General features: G+C 36.5%; 1 protein-coding gene across 10 annotated transcripts in view; it reads right to left on the reverse strand.

Annotated features, from left to right (window-relative positions):
• Positions 1 to 19,927, reverse strand: part of trol (terribly reduced optic lobes) — a 918,151-nt gene that overhangs the window by 442,000 nt on the left and 456,224 nt on the right. For 9 of the 10 annotated variants that reach the window (XM_067149795.2, XM_067149794.2, XM_067149791.2 and 6 more), the window contains 2 exons: positions 16,772 to 16,885; positions 15,395 to 15,508 (listed from right to left, as the gene is read on the reverse strand). In XM_067149795.2, the coding sequence (XP_067005896.2) occupies positions 15,395 to 15,508; positions 16,772 to 16,885 (228 nt within the window). The remainder of the gene's footprint in view (positions 1 to 15,394; positions 15,509 to 16,771; positions 16,886 to 19,927) is intronic. The other variant, XM_067149796.2, reaches the window with a different exon arrangement.

The following is a 19,927-nucleotide window of genomic DNA, read 5'->3' on the forward strand; positions in this document are numbered from 1 at the left end:
CGGTCAGCTTCAGCTTGGAACGTTAGCGTTCTGCCACATCCTGGGAGCCATCTGGTGGCGAAAGAATATACCATTTGTACTTCTATTATAATGTCTAAATTTTAATGAGTCATTGTTTAAGAAGCCTTTCTCGTGGACAGTCAAGATTTCTTCTGAGAACACAGAGCACAGTTCTCTCTGTGAAATGTAAAGAATTTCACCTTATTTTCTTGACATAGCATAAGCCCAAAAGCCTATACAGTATCATGTCTATAATATACTAATTCTTCTTGAAATTAATAGGGCAAAAATGACAGTCACAGAAATTAAAAACAAGAACTCTATGATGGAATTTCAAGCATGTGATGGTACATAAATGTAAAAACTATTGCAGATTATTAAAAAAACTTACAGAAATACAGAAGCTCTACTACAAGTTACCAAACGTTTTGGCAATATATAATACCAGCTAAAGTACCCATTCTTTGTACAGGTTTATGAGGAAGGATTAAAGTACTTAATAATGAAAAATTAAATGTGAATTATAAACTCACTGAATATGATCCTAAATGTGCACAATATGAAAAAAAAATAGAAACATGGAATATAAATATAATATGATGACGATAGTATTGAAAATGGCTGACAGCCCACAGCAGTTCTCAAAAATGGATAAGCATATTTAGCATTCTCAATAACAGAATAGTAGCCTTCAAATGCTTTCCACAGAATGGCATGCTCATTCTTCAGATGGCCTGTTAACAAGCGAAAGAGGACTTTACATGAATGATGACGAATTATGATAAACAGGTCTTCACATTACCGCTACTTACTTATACATTAGTGAAGTTGACCACAGCCAAAAACACAAGAAAGCCAAATTTTCTCAAAAACAATTAAGAGTTACAAAGAAAATGTATATTACGTTTCTTGTAGAAAATTGAATTTGAAGGCCACACTGTGCACTTAATTTTTCGATAGGTCCAACCATTTACCCGCTATTTGAGTTCATGTAGGATAAACATTTTCCAAATTTAAGAGATACTCCTGTGAAATCAAGAGCCTCCGTGGCTCAGGCAGCAGTGTGACGGCCTCTCACCGCTGGGTTCTGTGGTTCAAATCCCGGTCACACCATGTGAGATATGTGCTGGACAATGTGGAGGCGGGACAAGTTTTTCTCTGGGTACTCTGGTTTTCCCTGTCATACTTCATTCCAGCAACACACTCCAAAATCATTTCATTTAATCTGTCAGTCATTAATCATTGCCCCAGAGGAGTGCGGCACGCTTCAGCAGCCGCCACAATTCCTATCCTCGCTGCTAGATGGGGCTTCATTCATCCCATTTCTGACCCGTTCCAATGACTGGAAATAGGCTGTAAATTATAGTTTTTTCCTGTGAAATCTCCCACTAGTTTGAAACAGTGAAATATATATGAAAATCAAAAGTATCCCTTGCATGATTCTGCATTTCAAGCTATATGCTTACCTAGTTTCATTTCATTCAGTCCTGTAGTTTTTGAGCCTATCCAGAACAAACAAACAGACACTGTCTCATTTTTATTAATAGTATAGATGACCTCCTGTAGTAGCAATATCAGCTTGTACTTTTGTATGAGGTCAAGCATAAAGTTAGTAAATGTTATTCTCACCAATACTGTTTCTTTGCACATTCCATTTTATTTGTCATAGGTTGTACATAACGTCACAGACCTGACGTTTGAGGATTGAGCTGGCCAATAAGTTGATTAATACAGTACTGTATGTTGATTAATCAGTTTACATTATGTTTTTTAATATCCCTTCAGTGTCTTGAGGGATACTGAAGTGTTGGAATTTCGTCCTGAAAAGGATATATTTAATAAAACAGTAAAGCTAATGAAGGAGATCTTTCGTTGCTGCAACAGTACTGTCTGGCCCAGTGAGGAAAGCAATGGCAAACTACCTCACTCCTCGTCTTGCCTAGTACGCCTCATTTTGGTGCTGCCATTGGTTTTTATGGTTTCCCTCTAACTGCCTTTGTGGATCCGTGGTAGAGTGTCGGCCTCCGAATCCCAAGATAGCGGGTTCAAACCCGGCAGAGGTAGTCGGATTTTTGAAGGGTGGAAAAAAGTCCATTCGACACTCCATGTCGTACGATGGCGGCATGTAAAAGATGTCTGGTGATACATTTGGTATTTACCCGACAAAATTAATTAAATCTCAGCCATAGACGCCCAAGAGAGATCCAGTTTACTCTGTCTGCCATCTAGCGGACCTAGAGTAAAACGGAACGTCGAAATTGACGAGCAGACAGCCAGATGGCATCAAATCGAAATGTCTGCACACAGTAGCTGAGGCCATACGATTATTATTATTTTATTATAACTGCATAGCCTTTGGTGGTGCTATTTGAGGATCCAACCAGCCTCTGGGCTGATGACCTAACAGACTCTTAAATTGACAGTGAGTTAAAATTTGATTCCACAAACTTGAACATAGGACAGAAATATCTACAAACTCAGCTATGCAACTGATCATGTCAAGTTACTGCAGTAGGATGTATGATAGCATTGTCAAGATGGATGCCTCTGTGGCCTCCAGATCCCTAGATAGAGGGTTCAAACCAGGCAGAGGTAGTCGGATTTTTGAAGGGCGGAAAGCAAGTCCATTCAACACTCCATGTCATACGATGTCGGCATGTAAAAGATCTCTGGTGACACATTTGGTGTTTACCCGACAAAATTCATTAAATCTCAGCCATAGACGGCCAAGAGAGTTTTGGTTTACTTGATCTGCCATCTAGTGGGCCTAGAGTAAAATGGAACGCCGAAATTGACAAGCAGACAGCCAGATGGTGTCAAATTGAAGTGCCTGCACACGGTAGCTGAGGCCTTATTATTATTATTATTATTATTATTATTATTATTATTATTATTATTATTATTATTATTATTGTTATTATTATTATTATTATTATTTCTTCTTTCTTCGTTATGCCCATTTACAGAGCGCGTTGGAACTTGTTAGCTTGATGATTGTTTTCCTTTCTTCTTCTTCTCCTCCTCCTAAAGTCTCTTCATGAACTCGCTATGCTGTTTCTTGCGTTCTTCCATCCATTGTTTCCCTGTGGTTCTTTTAGCCTTTTCGGTGAATGTGTGCTTTGCAACCAGAGTTCCAAAAGCCTTGCAATCTCTGATGGTATCTTCTGTGATGTTCATTTCTTTTAAGTCCTGCTTTATTTCCTTTAACCAGCTGATTTTGACCTCCTTTGAATTAATTATACCAAGCAGTTTTTTTTTGCATATCTAGTGTCATCCATTCTGCAGATGTGGCCATAAAATTTCAATCGTCTCCTGTGTACAGTATCTGTGAACTTGTCCATTGCCTTGTACAAATCTACAGTTTTTCTTTTCATCCATATACCATTTACATGAGTACGGCCATATATTTGCCTAAAAAGTTTTCGTTCTTGTTTTTCAATTTAATCAATTTTAGAGCGGCCTCCTAGAGATGTGGTTTCTGAGGCATACAAAGCTTCTGAAGTTTTGCATTTCGTGACATCACTCTTTTATTGTAGTGATTCCATGTTACGGTATTCGGTATGCTTTCAGGAGTTTGGTGGCTCTTTCTAAATTAGCTTTCCTGTCCAATCCGGATGGTACAATAATTTCTCCTAGATATTTGAAGGAAGAGACCTGTGTAATTATTCCATAATTTGTCTGTAGTGGGGATAATCTGGTGTCCATTAGTCGTGATATGAGTCTTCTCATACAATATTTGGAAGCCTGTCTTTAATGCTATCTCATGTAACTTTTCTATGGCATACCTGGTTTCTTCACTAGTCTTGGTAAAGATAGCTAGATCATCAGCAAAAGCTAGGCACTTCACATTAATTCTTTGTCCCCGAGTACCAATGTTTATACCTTTGATTTCTTTTTCCCATTCTCTAATGACTTTGTCTAACACTAAGTTAAAAAGGATCAGGGAGAGGCCATCTCCTTATCGAACTCCTGTATGCACTTCAAAAGGCTCTGATAGTTCACCTAGAGACTTCACTTGAGATGTTGTGTTAGTGAGAGTCTGGCAGATTAATTCTGTGGTCTTCTTGTCCACACTTAGCTCTCCTAGGATGTCCACAACAGTTTGTCTGTTGATAGAGTCATACACCTTCTTAAAGTCCACAAATGTGACAAATTTGGTGGTACTACGGTGTGTCCTTAATATTGTCTAGAGACTCCAAATTTGCTCAGAACATGATCTACCTTTTCTAAAGCCTGCTTGGTATTCACCAATCAAATGAGCTGTTTGTTGCTCAACTCTGTTTAATAGAACTTTAGGTGGAACCTTGTATATAACTGGCTCTGTAGTTGTTGGGGTGCGCTCGATCGCCTTTCTTATGTAACAAATGGATAATGGCATTCCTCCAGTAAGAGTCTGCAGCTGGTAATTTTACAATATACTGAGCTTGCCATTCAATTTTTCATCATTATAATACAGTATCAAGATGACGGGAATGTTAGTTTCTGCAGACCAGTGCAACCAGCATTCCAAACGTGCATCATGTTTAAATTTCCTACACTAAGCTACATTTTCTGAATTATAATTTAGTGATATGTAAAATTATTTTTAAAAATATACTAAATCTAAATTCTGAAGAGGAAAATCTATTACAAGTGAATTATTTGACACCAAAAAGAATCAACATTATTGTAAAATCAGCAAATGTGAAAAAATTGCCTTCACAAAGGTTAGACAGAAAATCTACTTTTGTTGCTGTTGAAAGTTGGATTATGAGTATCATAATATTTGTGAGGACATAATGGTACTATTATCAGATCAAAAACTAACTAATAAAATGAGAGATGCTTTGATTCGATTAATAAGTTTGATCGTGGTGAAGAAATATAATTCTAGGGACTTGTGCTCTCTTACTTTAAATTAGTTATTTTTAATTACTGTCAGAAACTTAAAAAAAAAAAAAAATCATTCCATAATGAAATTTAATCATTCAAATTTGAGCTTGTTAACAAGGAAACTAAAATGTAAAGAGGAGGAGTCCATCTTCAGTGACTATTTCATCTGTAAATTCTGTGACTTTTTAACCTGTAAATAAGTATCCTGAAGAACAATAGTGATTCCATTCAACAGATTATAGAACTGATTCTCTAATACATAGAGCACAACAAAAAATAAACTGCTCAATTTATGAAAAGGAAGAGACAAGTTTCAGTGACATTATCATTGAGGACAAACATAATATGGTGTGTTCAAGTTATCAGGAAAAAGCTGTCAACAACCGAATAAAATTCCACAGGGGAAGGAAAATTGCTCCATAAAATTGTATTTGATATGGTCATAAAAGATGAAATATACCATACCTATACAACATCTCATTCCAATCCATTATTTCAATGGGTTGCAAAATGAACCCTTCCACCAGATTTTACTACTTATTCAATTTTGTCCCATCTACTGTGTATTGTTTCCCATCATTATCATCATCCATTCTTCCAGCTAAGTTTGTACATTTTTCAGCATTCTATTAGTATACATTATTTCCATGTAACCAAATTACAAATTACATATTTCTAGGTACAGTGTTTTCATCCTACCAGATTAAAAAAATCAGAAACAAGTGGAAAATTTCAAAAGATTTGGTAAAGACCCTGGAAGTTTAAAAATATGTCATAATTCACTCTGATTTACTGAAAATTGAGAAAACATACAATTAACATTGAGAGATCGCATCACTTCATTCTGTATTTAGTTTGAAATTCTAGCTAGATGTAATTATTATATTCTACTTCGAAAGCCCCAAGAATTGATAAGAAGTCTTGTATCGAAATGGCGTATGGATTTTAGTGCCAGGAGTGTCCAAGGACATGTTTGGCTCACTAACATGTAGCTCTTTTGATTTGACGACCGTAGGCAACCTGCGCATCGTGATGAGGATGAAATGATGATGGAGACGACACATACATCCCAGCCCCCATGCCAGCAAAATGAACCAATGATGGTTAAAATTCCCGACCCTGCCGGGAATCGAACCGGGACCCCTGTGACCACAGGCCAGCACACTGACCATTTAACTATGGAGCCGGACGTCTTGTATTGATCTCCCAGAACAGTCAGTTGCCATGTAAGAGGACTTACATGCGAGTGGCTCATGGCACTAGCATGTGAAAGAGCTCCTTTTCAATGAAAAAAAGATAGTTGTTGGAAAGCTAAGCACAATAATTGTATTGATGCATAAATGAACTGCTAACTGCAGAAAGGTAACAAGTACAGATTTTACAGGAATGACAAAAAACTGTTTTGACACTATTTTCAAACTTAGTTTTTCATTTTTTTTCTAGTTATTCAACGGTTAGTATGGGTCTAATGATATATGCATATTTTTTATGTACTTGTTTATAAGTGTAGAATTATTTTTTTAAACATGGATACGAGCCCTTTTTGCAGTAAATGAGGTTTAAAAGTGAAAAAGACTTGCAAAAATCTTGAAAAATGCTTTATTTATGGAACACTATTTTCATAATGCTGTTTTGTTGTTTTAATATCATAATAACTAATGCACAATACTACTTAAGAGCTTCGTTTATTCAGTTGGTTGATCTTTTTTGAATGGACACAGTAGTTACAGGCCATGACGTTATTTCGTTCCAAAATCTGAGCTTTTCATCCAGAATATAAACCAAAGTTTTCTTTATATCCACAATTTTTGAGTGGTTGATGGGTAATACAGCTGAATAGGCTTTATTATTTGATAGTTCCAAGTCCCCTATAGTGTTTCATAGGAGAAAGATATCGCATGTAAATCCAACAATATGCATACTGAATTCAATCTCCCCTGGTTCATCAGAAGAAACTTACATTTCACAGTATTTTGAGATTAAAAACTTTATTTTGTTAGGTTTTACTACATTTTTCCATAAGGGTCATTGCTTAAGCATGTTCTCTTGTAAAACTTGGGCCACCAAACCCCATAGTCAATGAAATCTTCAAATTACATTTTCTTCACAGTAAACTTTCCAGGAATTTTTGAGGAAGTGTTAATCACATCAATTACTTCATCAGTTTCATAATACCTCTCTACTTTTCTTAGTTTTCTCCTTATAATTCCAAAGTCATGGTCATTAGACATAAACGAATGTTCCCTAACAGGAAACACCAAATTTATTTTGTCAAATCTCTTAGCTCACAAAGAGCCATCATAAGTCTAACAAGGGTGTGGTTCTTGTTTTGAACAGCATAGTTGTCTCCAAAAAGGTGACAAGTTTTGAAATCCTCTGAAATTTTGTTTTGTATGTACCACATAAGCATACTTCATTTGAACCTTCAAGATTGGCAGAAATAATGAGTGAAAATTTAATCATTTATCAGCTGAGAGTAGCTGCCACTAGCGCCACTGGTGTTTAAAACAGTTGCTTTATAACTATTGTTTACAACAGAAGAGGAACAAGTCCCAGACGTGTTTCCTATCTGCAGTAAAAGCAAAATTCAAACTCTTGCCATACTTATAAAAATGATGTGAGGCATTCCCCTTTTGCAGTAAACAGTGTGTCCACCCATTTAAAACTGATTTGTGCTGAAAAGTGAATTTGTGAATTTTAAGGACTAGTTGCCTTTCTGCAGTTAGCAGTTTTGTAGACTGAACTTACACCAGTCACTTGTATCTGTGAAGTGAGGTGGAAAATATTTGAAAAATGTCCACCTAATTTTATATATTTGGACATAACTAAATTTCAGTGGACCTGGCAATACTGTATTCCAACCATACCATAGTTCTATCAAATCTCATCTCAGCTGCCTGAATCAATTTCTTATCTTTCTTTCTCATGATCCAAGTGTCACAGTTCAAAGTGAAAATTGGTAAAATTAGTATGCATTAATGCTGTCTGATTCCTTAGCTTAATTGTCAGCATTGAGACCTTTGGTTCAGAGGGGCCTGGGTTCAAGCCTGGCCATAGGACTATTTTTGATTTAAAAAAAAATGCATAAAACTAATGATGCTAGCCAAAGTATGACAATGTCACTGAAACCAATCTACTGTTCAAGTAATAAGATAAATGGATGAAGAAATGAAAAGTAATATAACTTCCTACTATAAAAATAAATTGCTTCCATTAGATATGTGAGAACATTCTTGTTTGTAAATATAACTCTGCAATTAAAACTCTAAATGAAAAGGAATGTTTATGAATAAAAATATTTAATTAAAATTATCTGTTCAACATTACTACCTTGAGCCGAGTTAAAAGTGAAGCATACAAGGTGTATGCATGTCTTTTCTGGTTTCACTAAGAGATGGTGCCAGCAAACAGTACGCAGCGTATGAATATGACACATACGTCAGTTTGTTGATCTGACATTAACCTACTAACACACACAAGTTAAGTCCACCAAACACTAGCGTCTGTGTTGTATCATTCAGTGATCATGTCGATGTTTGTGCCTGAAAAAGAATATTTGCAGCACACATTGCTTTTCTTATTTAATCAAAAGAAAAAGGCTGTGGAAAGTCATCATTTGCTGGTAAAAACATATGGTGAACACGCTCCATCAATTAGAACATGCGAGATATGGTTTCGATAATTTAAATGTGGTGACTTCAAATGTGAAAGATAGTGCACGCTCTGGTAGATCACAAATCTGCGAAGCCCTGCAAAACTGTTAATGCAAAATGCTATCGCCAACAAATGATTTATTTAAATTATACATTGATTGAAAGATGACCGGAATGGGCCAGAAGGCATGGCAAAGTGATTTTGTTGCACAACAATGCACCGTCTCACACAGCAAAACCAGTGAAAGACACCTTGAAATCGCTTAGATGGGTCATCCTTCTGCACCCGCCGTACTGCCCCAACCTGGCGCCATCTGACTATCACCTCTTTGCATCAATGGGGCACGCGCTCACAGAGCAGCACCTCAGCAATTTCGAGGAAGTTTGAAAATGGCTCGATGAATCGTTTGCCATAAAGGACAAGCAGTTTTTCTGTCATGCTACTCACAACTTACCTGAAAGATGGGTGAAGTGTGTAGAAGCTGATGGCCAATATTTTGAATAAACAAGAACTGAATTTCCCTTGAAAATTACTTATAATTTATCACTGCCTAAGAAATGACATAAAATTTGTCCTATGGGCATTCTTTAATGCATTAGAGAAGCTAATGATTCATCCACTCACATTTCTATCAGTCCAAAATGATCATGTTTTGTTTGATACATTATCTCAGAAATGGGAACAGTAGTCATATCACCACCATGATTAATAATGTACCCTTACAGAAAAAAAGATAAATTTGAACTTCCATATATGAGTTTCTGTAACATGGGGTACATGCTAGCCCTAACATTCCATGAAATTTTATTACATAGAGATATATTGTTTTATAATTATGCACTACTGGACTCTAGAGGGGTTATCTTCCATTTTCCAGTCCACTACTTTAATTCTGATCTTCTTCAGAGTCAAGATTTAATTCTTTCTTCCTAGGTATATGGGAAAAGTGCATGACTAAATATTTCATAGGTACTGACAACTATGGTCTCCTCTATCACCCATATTGGTAACATTAGAAAATTCTTAATTTTTGATTTGACAAATTATTGAACCTTTATTTATGTGTATTTCATTTCTTCATCCACTTCCTTCTTGGACATGGACACATAAATTACACACTTTTCAAATAAGTAACTGTCACATCAAAACATGCAAATGGCAGCTATAAGACAAACTACAAGCTTACATATGCAGCCAATGAAAAGTAATGGGGATTTTATACAACGAAGTAGCAAGCAAAAATCATTGATGGAGCAAAAACTTAAATGATACAGTTAATAATGTTCGTAACAAACTTGAACTGGTTTAGACATATCATCACATGTTGCACACATAATTGCAAGATGAAATACAGAATGGAAGACCATGCAACAACAAACCTCACTGGTTTGCTCAAATAAAGCAAATACAAACATGCAGTCATTCAAGTAAATCTTTATTTTCAAATCTTGCTAGATAAAAACATCCTGACATTTTGAGTTTTCTTGTAACTCTATAACTACTTTTGTATTTTTTCATGCACACTTTTTTGGAAAATTCTACAGAATAGAAAGAATTTTAATGCCAATGCACAATAACTACAGTAGAATTTCATCATTCATTCTTAACAGAAAACACTGACAGTTCATTAGCCCGAGTACTGTATTGTCAATAATGAATTAAGAGCCAGGGAACTAAGGACAATGGGCAGTTAAATTGAAAGCACTCTTCATTCATCCTAATCGCCCCTGGGAGTTCTCAGTCAAGTTTTGATATTTTGTAAGACAGTAGTTCAATTTTCATTTGTAAATTTTAGTTGAAGAATTTAAATAGGTTTAAAATACAAGCCAGTGTAGTTCTCTAATATTGGGTATATATACATACTACTAGGTAAATGTTTGAAATGTTGTCTTTCTTTTTTAATTTTATATAATTCCAGTTTTCAATAATCTGAGGTAGACTCGGTTCCACCCAACTCAAATTATCGGGACTCTACTGTTTAGATAAAAAGATCAAGACGTTTCTTATCAATTATCAAATCAGAAGATTGTAAATTCTTTCTGGTGAAGGAATTGAAAGCACTATAGCAATGAGCAAAAGAATAAACAAGTTTATGTGCTTTATATAGAAATGTTGAGAAGAAAATGTTAAAACCTTGCATTTTTATAATTTCTCCTAGCTTCTGAAACTTTCTAACATGCCCCAAAACACATACTATGCTGATATAACTATGTTGATATAATGGTAATTCAAAGTATACACAGAAGTAACTCTCAAGGCATAGTATCTCAGTATTTGAAAATTTGTAAACATGTCTAAGAGCACTGAAATTAATATAATCTACTCACACATACCTGCCTTTATCAATGGGCTTTATCTACTTGTTTTTTATGCCATTGTAAGGATTGCCATGGAGAGTCTATCTACAAAGATAGAGTGTGAAGATGTTGAGTTTGTCAAGATCCATTTGTGTATTTTTGTTTGTCTCAGTCCCTCCTTTCTGCTGCTCCCTCTACCATAGGGACTAAGCATTGTGTTTACACTTGATGTACTGTATGTTTTTTTCCCCTCACTCCTTTTTTTGCTGGGGGCTTTACGTCGCACCGACACAGATAGGTCTTGTGGCGACAATGGGATAGGAAAGGCCTAGGAGTTGGAAGGAAGCGGCCGTGGCCTTAATTAAGGTACAGCCCCAGCATTTGCCTGGTGTGAAAATGGGAAACCACGGAAAACCATCTTCAGGGCTGCCGATAGTGCCCCTCACTCCTAATGTCATTGAAATATATAATTTGAGTGAGTTGTGTTGTTTCTTTCAACAGAATGTGTATAGGCTAAATTTTCTTCTTAGATTTTCTTCATCTTAGTCCCCAATTTTCAATAGGAATATATTTTCTTGAATCAATAATCATTTTTGTTCGCTTCTTAGGCACGGTTCAACTCCTGTTACAATATCTGTTAAATACCAGTGTACCGAGCTCGATAGCTGCAGTCGCTTAAGTGCGGCCAGTACCCAGTATTCGGGAGATAGCAGGTTCGAACCCCACTGTCGGCAGCCCTGAAAATGGTTTTCTGTGATTTCCCATTTTCACACCAGGCAAATGCTGGGGCTGTACCTTAATTAAGGCCGCTTCCTTCCCACTCCTAGCCCTTTCCTGTCCCATCGTCGTCGTAAGACCTATCTGTGTCGGTACGACGTAAAACTAGCAAAAAAAAAACCAGTGTATATCTATTAACCTGGGACAGTACATTAAATGAAGGACATGTAGCTACCTTATTTGACTTTCAGCTCTCTGTACTCTCATCATCAAACCCTAACAGTTTCCTGAATGTAACTCTCTATGACTCTTCTAAACAAACCTCCCTTTGGTTCACATGAAGGCTATCTGAGCACAGATTCCCATCTCCTACTCACCCTGTAGGATCTACAAATCTCTCACCCAGTTTCCCACATACCCACTCCATAGTCTGCTTCGATCAGCACATGATAAAGAAATATATGAAGGAATAAAAGATTTAATACATATGTGAAACATACCCCAATCGTGATGGATACAGCAGACAGTATATAAATAGTGTTTGAACTTATTAATGAACATAGGTTTTCATGGCTCATTGTCATTTATTAATATAAATTTTAAAAAATTACTATTATATCTGGATTAAAGCCATTTTATATCAATGAGTATAACACAAGAAGCCATGCCAATGACTGAAAGCTTGGCTTATTTATTTTAGTAAGTGATTGAGCTTCTCTTTACTCTGTTAGGATAATTTCACTTGAGTCCTGACTTAAAGAAAGAAAGAAAGAAAGAAAGAAAGAAAGAAAGAAAGAAAGAAAGAAAGAACTACCAACAGTAAGATGTTTTGAGAATTCAAAATCATTCTTTCATTTCTGCTGCAAAACAGTCATTTAAAGCATGATTGGTGTGATTATAATGTGAACGTAACATGAATGTAATTGGTGTTAAAAAATTGTGTTCTCTGATGTATAAAGGCAGGCAGTTCACTTTAACTATCGAATTACACAATCTGTTCCAATGTTGTATAGCATGTAAAGGTTGTTTCTTTCCTAATACTTTATTATATCAATTATTTCTTCTCATGTAGGACATGTATATGTGCTGAAGTTCATGCAGTGTAAAGATTAATAGGTAGTCCTACATTTTGTCTTGGTTGTTATTTTTCTTGCTGCTGCTGTTGCACACTTTGTTCTGTTTAAGTACCATGTTAACTATACGAATAAAAACTTCATTTGATACAATACATGCATTCATTCCAATTTGAAGTTAAAATACTGGAGTTGATACATCATGCAACTAATGCTATGAATGCAAACATAGAGTGTTTAAACTCGCTTTCTTATCAGTGCCTTTTAGTAAGATATTATGAACTAAATCATATATGAAAATCAATTGCTTTCAAAGGATGATGGAAATAATTAACCTGCAGGATTATACAATAGGATGTTTTATATTTTGCACTTTAAGATTAATTTGATAGGTTTTTTGGTACTAGGGGCAGTGTTCATTATATATATTTTTTTTAAGGACAAGACATTTTTCTTAGAAAATAATTGATAATATCAATCAAGACATTCATTGCAGTGAATTTTACGGGTATAAAATATTCTGAATTGGCTCCTGACATTGAGAAAAGAATGACCTCTTTCTCATAATCAATGATATATTATCTTTATTATTAATACAAAAGGAACCATTCAAATACGAAGTTATACCGAATAAAAAATGCAACTCGACATCATCATATAAGATTAACACACAACCCCCAGTCAACAAGCAAATAAAATTTAAAAACTCATGCTTGATATTGCTTAAAAAACAAAAGGCATGCACTGACCAAAGTTCTTGAATGCACCTCAGTAACTTTGAAATATGTCATCAAACTTCCCTTTTAAAATGCAACCATTAAATGCTGTAATTTAAATGCAGTGATGCACAACTTCCCAAATATGATTTTTTTTTTTAAATCTGTTGAATGAAATTATTATGAGAGAAGATAATGCCTGTATTGGCCTATTTATACCAATGGGTTAGAAGATATTTTCTGACTGTTACCAATTAATCAAAACAGAAAGGTGTGAAACACTGCAGCATTGTCTTACTAAAAATAACTGTGCATAGGTTCCTTGTAGATATGTGAATGTTCTCTCTTTTATTTTCAAAATTTTGAGGGGAGTGTAATCCCCTTAATTTTTCACCTTGCTTCATGTTAGTCCAGAAACATGCCCTGTTTCCTGATATAGGGTCGGGGGATGAAGTGGGATGAATTTATGTTTTTATGGCCAGATGCCCTTCCTGATGCCAACCTCAGTTGAAGAATTCATGATAGTGAATGAAACTGGGTAAAGAGGTGGAAGGTATCTGCTGTGGCTTATGAATAGGAACTGTCACGGCATTTTCCTGGAAGTGAAAATGGGAAACCACAGAAAACCTTTCTCAAACCTAATTGTCTCCCAAATCCATTTCTTTGCTCCATAGCTGTAGTGTGTGAACATGTAAGGACTCTGAGACTCAGTAGTCTAGAAACAGCAATGAAACTACAGATCCAAGATTAATTGCAAAGGATGAATTGAGTGATGTATGATGAGTCCTCAGCCTGAAAGTTGATACCACCAGTTCCACCATCACCTGTCACAGAAAGCCCAGATGTCACCGACGACGTATAACTCTTACAATGTTCAAATACCGTATGGACAGTTGAACTTATCATGCATTTTAGAGATAAAATAATACTGGGAATATATTCTGTGCCTCATGGCAAGCACATTTTATTGTCAGGTTAAATTATATATTTAATATGTGAAATTGGATGTAATATTGATAAGGCTTTTTCGATTATTTAAAATGGCTGATAAACATGTCAGTTTTGACAAGATCGGGTGAGTTGGCCATGCGGGTGAGCTTGCATTCGGGAGATAGTGGGTTCGAATCTCACTGTCGGGAGCCCTGAAGATGGTGTTCCGTGGTTTCCCATTTTCACACCAGGTAATCTCTGGGGCTGTACTTTAATTAAGGCCATGGCCGCTCTCTTACCACTCCTAGGGCTTTCCTATCACATCGTGGCCATAAAATCTATCTGTGTTGATGCGATGTAAAGCAACTTGTACAAAAAAGAAATAAAAAAGTCTTGACCCATCATTCTCAATTTCACTATCCAATGACAATTTCCTGCAGCCTGTACTACATACAGTACTACTTTAAAAACAACCATTTGCTATAAACATCATACTCCAATTGGAGGCTTGCTCATAACTGTCTTCTTGTCAGCCCTCTATTATCTAATATCAGTTTAATGTGTGTGTCCAACTCTTTGGCATTTCTTCAGGTGATCCCGAATGAAATGGGATGAATCTTTGTAATGAATTTTTAGGACCGGATATCCTTCCTAACAGCAAACTCATCAGAGAAGTTAGTGAGAGGAAACAGAATAACGTGATGTATGATAGTGGAAGGAAGAGGGTGAAACCCAGTCCCAGCACATAGCCTATACCTGTTGAATAACACCAATGGGTCTGCTCATGGACGAATCACCATCAACAAAACATCATATGCCCTCACTCCATATGAATACTGCAAAGAGATCTGGAACTGAACCTAGGCTTTTGGCATACAATCTAGTGATTAGAAGTTGTATACCACCACCTCTCCTACCATGCCAGCTAACATTCTGATGGTGGAATTTTTTTCAATCAATGGGACTCAAACCAGCTAACCATGGTGCTGGGCCATATAGACTTGACGCCTTACTGATCATAACCGCCAGGTTATAACAAAAATATTGTGCTTTAAAAAGGAAGCTGTGCACCACTGATTAAATGCATTAAATTAATGTGATATACAAATTGTAAAAGAAAATTCACTGAGCATACCACACTGATCACCCTCATCACTGTTGTCAGGACAGTCTCGTGTGCCATCACAGCGTTTCGATTGATCAATGCATTGTGACCCATCTCGACAGGCAAACTCTGTTGGTCTACAGCCTGTGAACAAAGACAGATAAAACAATTACAAAATTAATTCAACTATAGATAAGTAAAAGTTTGATTGATATACTTCTCATGCATGTCAGAGGGTAGTAGCTCCAAACTATGAGTTTATATGCTGAAAATACAATTATTTAGAATAATATAAACAATATAAACAATTGTTTCAAACATATTTATGCCATGTGACAAAGGTAAGTTTCAGAAACTAAACAACAATACATATATTGTATGTCACCCATTTACAATGACAAATTAGAAAAATATTAAGTAAAATAACTACATTTAAAAGAAACATTAAAACAGTCACACTACATATAATTAGGCAAGTATATAAAAGGAAGCATTACAAGAGGGAGAATGTTTAATGAAGAACAATCAATAATATTTTTAAAATGGTTTTCTTAACAATATAAAAGAAAATAATGAAATAAAACTTTACAAGAAGAACCAAACTAAGGGAAAGAGAAGAATGAAAATTAGAGTGGAAAAAGTGCATGAATACACACTTCAAGAGATGAGGTAATAACTTCCAGACAACTCAGGAATGTCATTACTGGAAGTCATTTTAAAACCTGGGAAAAGAAATAATTTAGTAGGCAAACTATTATCAAGTAATAATCAACTAATTATCAACTTTTTTTCTGATAATAATAGAATAATTACAACATCCAGTTGTATGCATAGATCAACAATACTTCTAATAAAAATTAATCTAATTTGATTAAGTCTGTTATTCAGAGAATCACATAACAGACTTGAGATACTTCCAGCTGCAAGAAAAATGATAAAATATATATCACATTTCAAGCATGCCCAATAGCAGAGAAGAATTCTAAAACAGCCCAGAAATCTATGAGAAAAGACCAACTGACCCAAGTACCCAAGTACCCAAGTACCAACATACCCATAAACCACAAATACTCAATGAGTGTCAAACAATTCTTTACCACACTCAAAGAAAATTATAGTCACCCAATTACTTCCAACCAATTGTTCACCAAACCCAGAAAAATTCCATGCAACAGAATCAGAGTCTAGTAACAAAACTGTCACCAGATTTCAAAAAGACAATTTGCTTTACTTATGAAGTGAAAGATCTTATAAGAAAACAACTTTATTCATCAATAAAGTGAAGCTATTCCATTCATCATTTACAAATCTAACAACACAGATATAGAACAATATTTTGTTATTTATAGGTTTGTTATAATCTAGGTTAGTAGAATTTAAATTAATAAATTAGGGAGGACACTTTACCACAGCTACTCTCATCTTCCCCACTCAAACATTCAGCAAAACCGTTGCACCGCTGACTGATACTAAGACACAAGCCATCATTACAGCGGAACTGATCACTTCTGCATGATGAGCCTAAGGATCATAATGGATTTTGGTAAAGTAAAGACAATGCAGACTATAACATAAATAAATAGAAATGAATTGTACAAGGAGAAGCAAAGAAGGAAATCAATTGCAAATGAAAATCAAGGAAGTATACATTAACAACTTACATCAGAAAGCTAAAGTTACTGTATATTATTAAAAATATCTAAAAACACATTACCACTAAATCTTCTTTCAAGCAATGTATAACAGACTAATAAGGGGTGCACCTATAAAGCAAGTAGGCACATACAAGGCTGCATACCCTAAACATAGTCAAAAATCTAGATGCAAGTACATGTAAGTGGTTTCTAATATTTCAGGATTACTATGTAACATTCACTCTAGACATAATGACAAACCTGATATCTTTTTTGGCATGTACTGCTTGGAGATAACATTTCAATTGAAAGGAAGGCACAAATGCTCCTGATAACCTACCAGTCAAGAGGGAATGAGGAGGGCAAGGGGATACGCAAATTATTCAAATGGACACGGTACTGCACATCAATCATTCTTGATATTCAAAAGAATTCTGCTAATGGAAGAAATTGGCTGATATAGAAAAAAAATGTTAATATGAAAGTGGAGCTGAGTATTGCTTTAAGAGGAAAACATGATTAACATCCTCAGAAAAATTAAACACCCATTTGAAATTGGTTGTACATAAATCAGATACTTCACGTATACACTTTCATCTTCAATATCATGCTAACAACAGTTTTCTTATTTGATACATACCACCTCATGACTATTAACAATGCTGCTCCTCAACATGTTTTGATGCTTACCCTCCTAATTAAGCTTATTTACTTATTTTCTGTGTCCAGATACGCTACTAAATAATACCAATATTCAGTTACAAGGACAGCTTTATCATTGGACTGCAAAACATCTTCCTTTGTGCACGGCGATGGTAAATGCTGACAAACCAGAAGGTGTTCTTCATCCTGTAGTAGTCCACAATCGCAGGTCATGTTTCCCTGTACGCAAGAACACTTACTTGGGGTAATCCATTCTTTTGAGTTCTCCAATGGCTGTTCTTATTTTGAAGAGAGACGTAGAAACGTCGATTTTGAAAAATGCATTTAACAAATTTTGTAAAACCAAAGTTCCTTGTTGTCTGATGAAGCTGGGAAGCATAAACAGGATCATCAGTGGTCAAGGAGAAATGAATGTAAGACTGGAATTGAAGGGGGAGAGCCTAGCTATTTTCAGGTGGCAAGGTACAAAGATGTGGAGACTGTCCTTGCTCTTTTTTATTTCATGTTTGTTCTTGTCACCTCTTTCAATTGCTACCTCTTTCCATAGTAATCTGCCATTGAATTTATCCTCTTATATGTTCCTTTTCATGTTCTTGGCTCTCTAAATCAATATATCAGGGGAGTGGCATCTACATTGCCAGTTTGCCACTGGCAATATACAGAAAAATAGAAATTAGGTATGTTTCTTAAATTTGTATTTTATATCAACAATCTAAATCTACCAGATTCCCATAACACATGACAGAAAAGATATGACTGCTACACAGTGCTGAAGAATTGAACTAATACGAGGGCTATTTTTTTTTCAAGGTCCGATCGGTCGCGACAGTCAAACGCCCGCGAATATATGATGAACCGCTGCGCAGATGTGTTGCGCAACGTCTCTGAAATGACCGTTATGCGCCTCACCTCAGTCCCGTCAGTAGTGAACGTGCAGCGCGCTCGTAAACATGGCTACAACGATCGCTTCGCCCGCCATGTGTGAAGTGCGCGGTGTAATTCGACTTCTTCAGGCTGAGGGGTGCAATGCAGCCGAAATTCATCGCCGAATAAGTCGTGTGTATGGTGAAACGTGCATGAGCGACACAGCAAAGTGTGACAATGGTGCAGGAACTCTACAGCAGGGCGTACAAACGTCCATGATGCAGGCGGCCAGGGAAGGAAGCGTGTGTCAACCGATGATCTTGTTCAGCGTGTGGATCAGGCAATTCGAGAAAATCGTCGGTTCACAATTTCTGTGTTGAGTGCTTCGTTTCCTGAAAATTCCAGGTCAGCTCTCTACACAATTGTGAGTGAGACACTTCAGTACCGCAAACTTTGTGCGAGATGGGTTCCGAAGATGCTGTCTGACCGTCACAAAACACAGCGAATGGGCGCCGCTTTAGCGTTTCTCCAGCGCTACCATGATGAAGGACCGGATTTTTTGAACAAAATTGTCACAGGGGACGAGACATGGGTTCATTCTGAAACGGAAGAAACAAAAGAGCAATCCAAACAGTGGATGCATTCGCACTCCCCGAGTAAGCCAAAGAAATTCAAGCGAACATTCTCCAACAGAAAGTGTATGGCTACTGTGTTCTGGGACCGGAAAGGAGTTCTGTTGGTGGAATTCATGGAACGTGGTTCCACCATCAGTGCAGCCGCATACTGTGCGACTATTCAACGTCTACGACGGGCAATTCAGAATAAGCGGAGAGGGATGTTGTCATCAGGCATTGTCCTCCTCCATGACAATGCTCGGCCGCACACTGCAGCTGCCACCACGAACCTCCTGCTGCGTTTCCAGTGGGACGTTTTCGATCACCCAGCATACAGTCCGGACCTGGCTCCATCAGATTTTCACCTCTTTGCTCACATGAAATGCTGGCTAGGAGGACAGCATTTTGACACCGAGAAGGCGCTGCAGACCGGCGTACAAAGGTGGTTACAGGCGCAGGCGGCGACGTTCTATCAAGAGGGCATTGACAAGTTGGTACCACGCTACGACAAATGTCTCAATCTGCGAGGCGACTATGTTGAAAAATAGCTGTGATGTATCAGTAAGTGTTACTAATAGAAAAGTGTCAAATTTGTACTGCTGTTTCATTTCGTGACCAATCGGACCTTGAAAAAAAAAAAATAGCCCTCGTACATAGTACATATACAAAATATCTTCAATATTACCTATTTACGCCACGTGCTGCCTGCAGTGCTTGAACGGAAAATTTGTTAAGGCTGAGTGTCAGTGACCTTCAGTGCCATGGTTAGAGTGTATCATGCTTGGTGT

This window comes from Anabrus simplex, chromosome 6, assembly GCF_040414725.1.
Source record: "Anabrus simplex isolate iqAnaSimp1 chromosome 6, ASM4041472v1, whole genome shotgun sequence".
In the NCBI taxonomy this organism is placed as follows: Eukaryota; Metazoa; Arthropoda; class Insecta; order Orthoptera; family Tettigoniidae; genus Anabrus; species Anabrus simplex.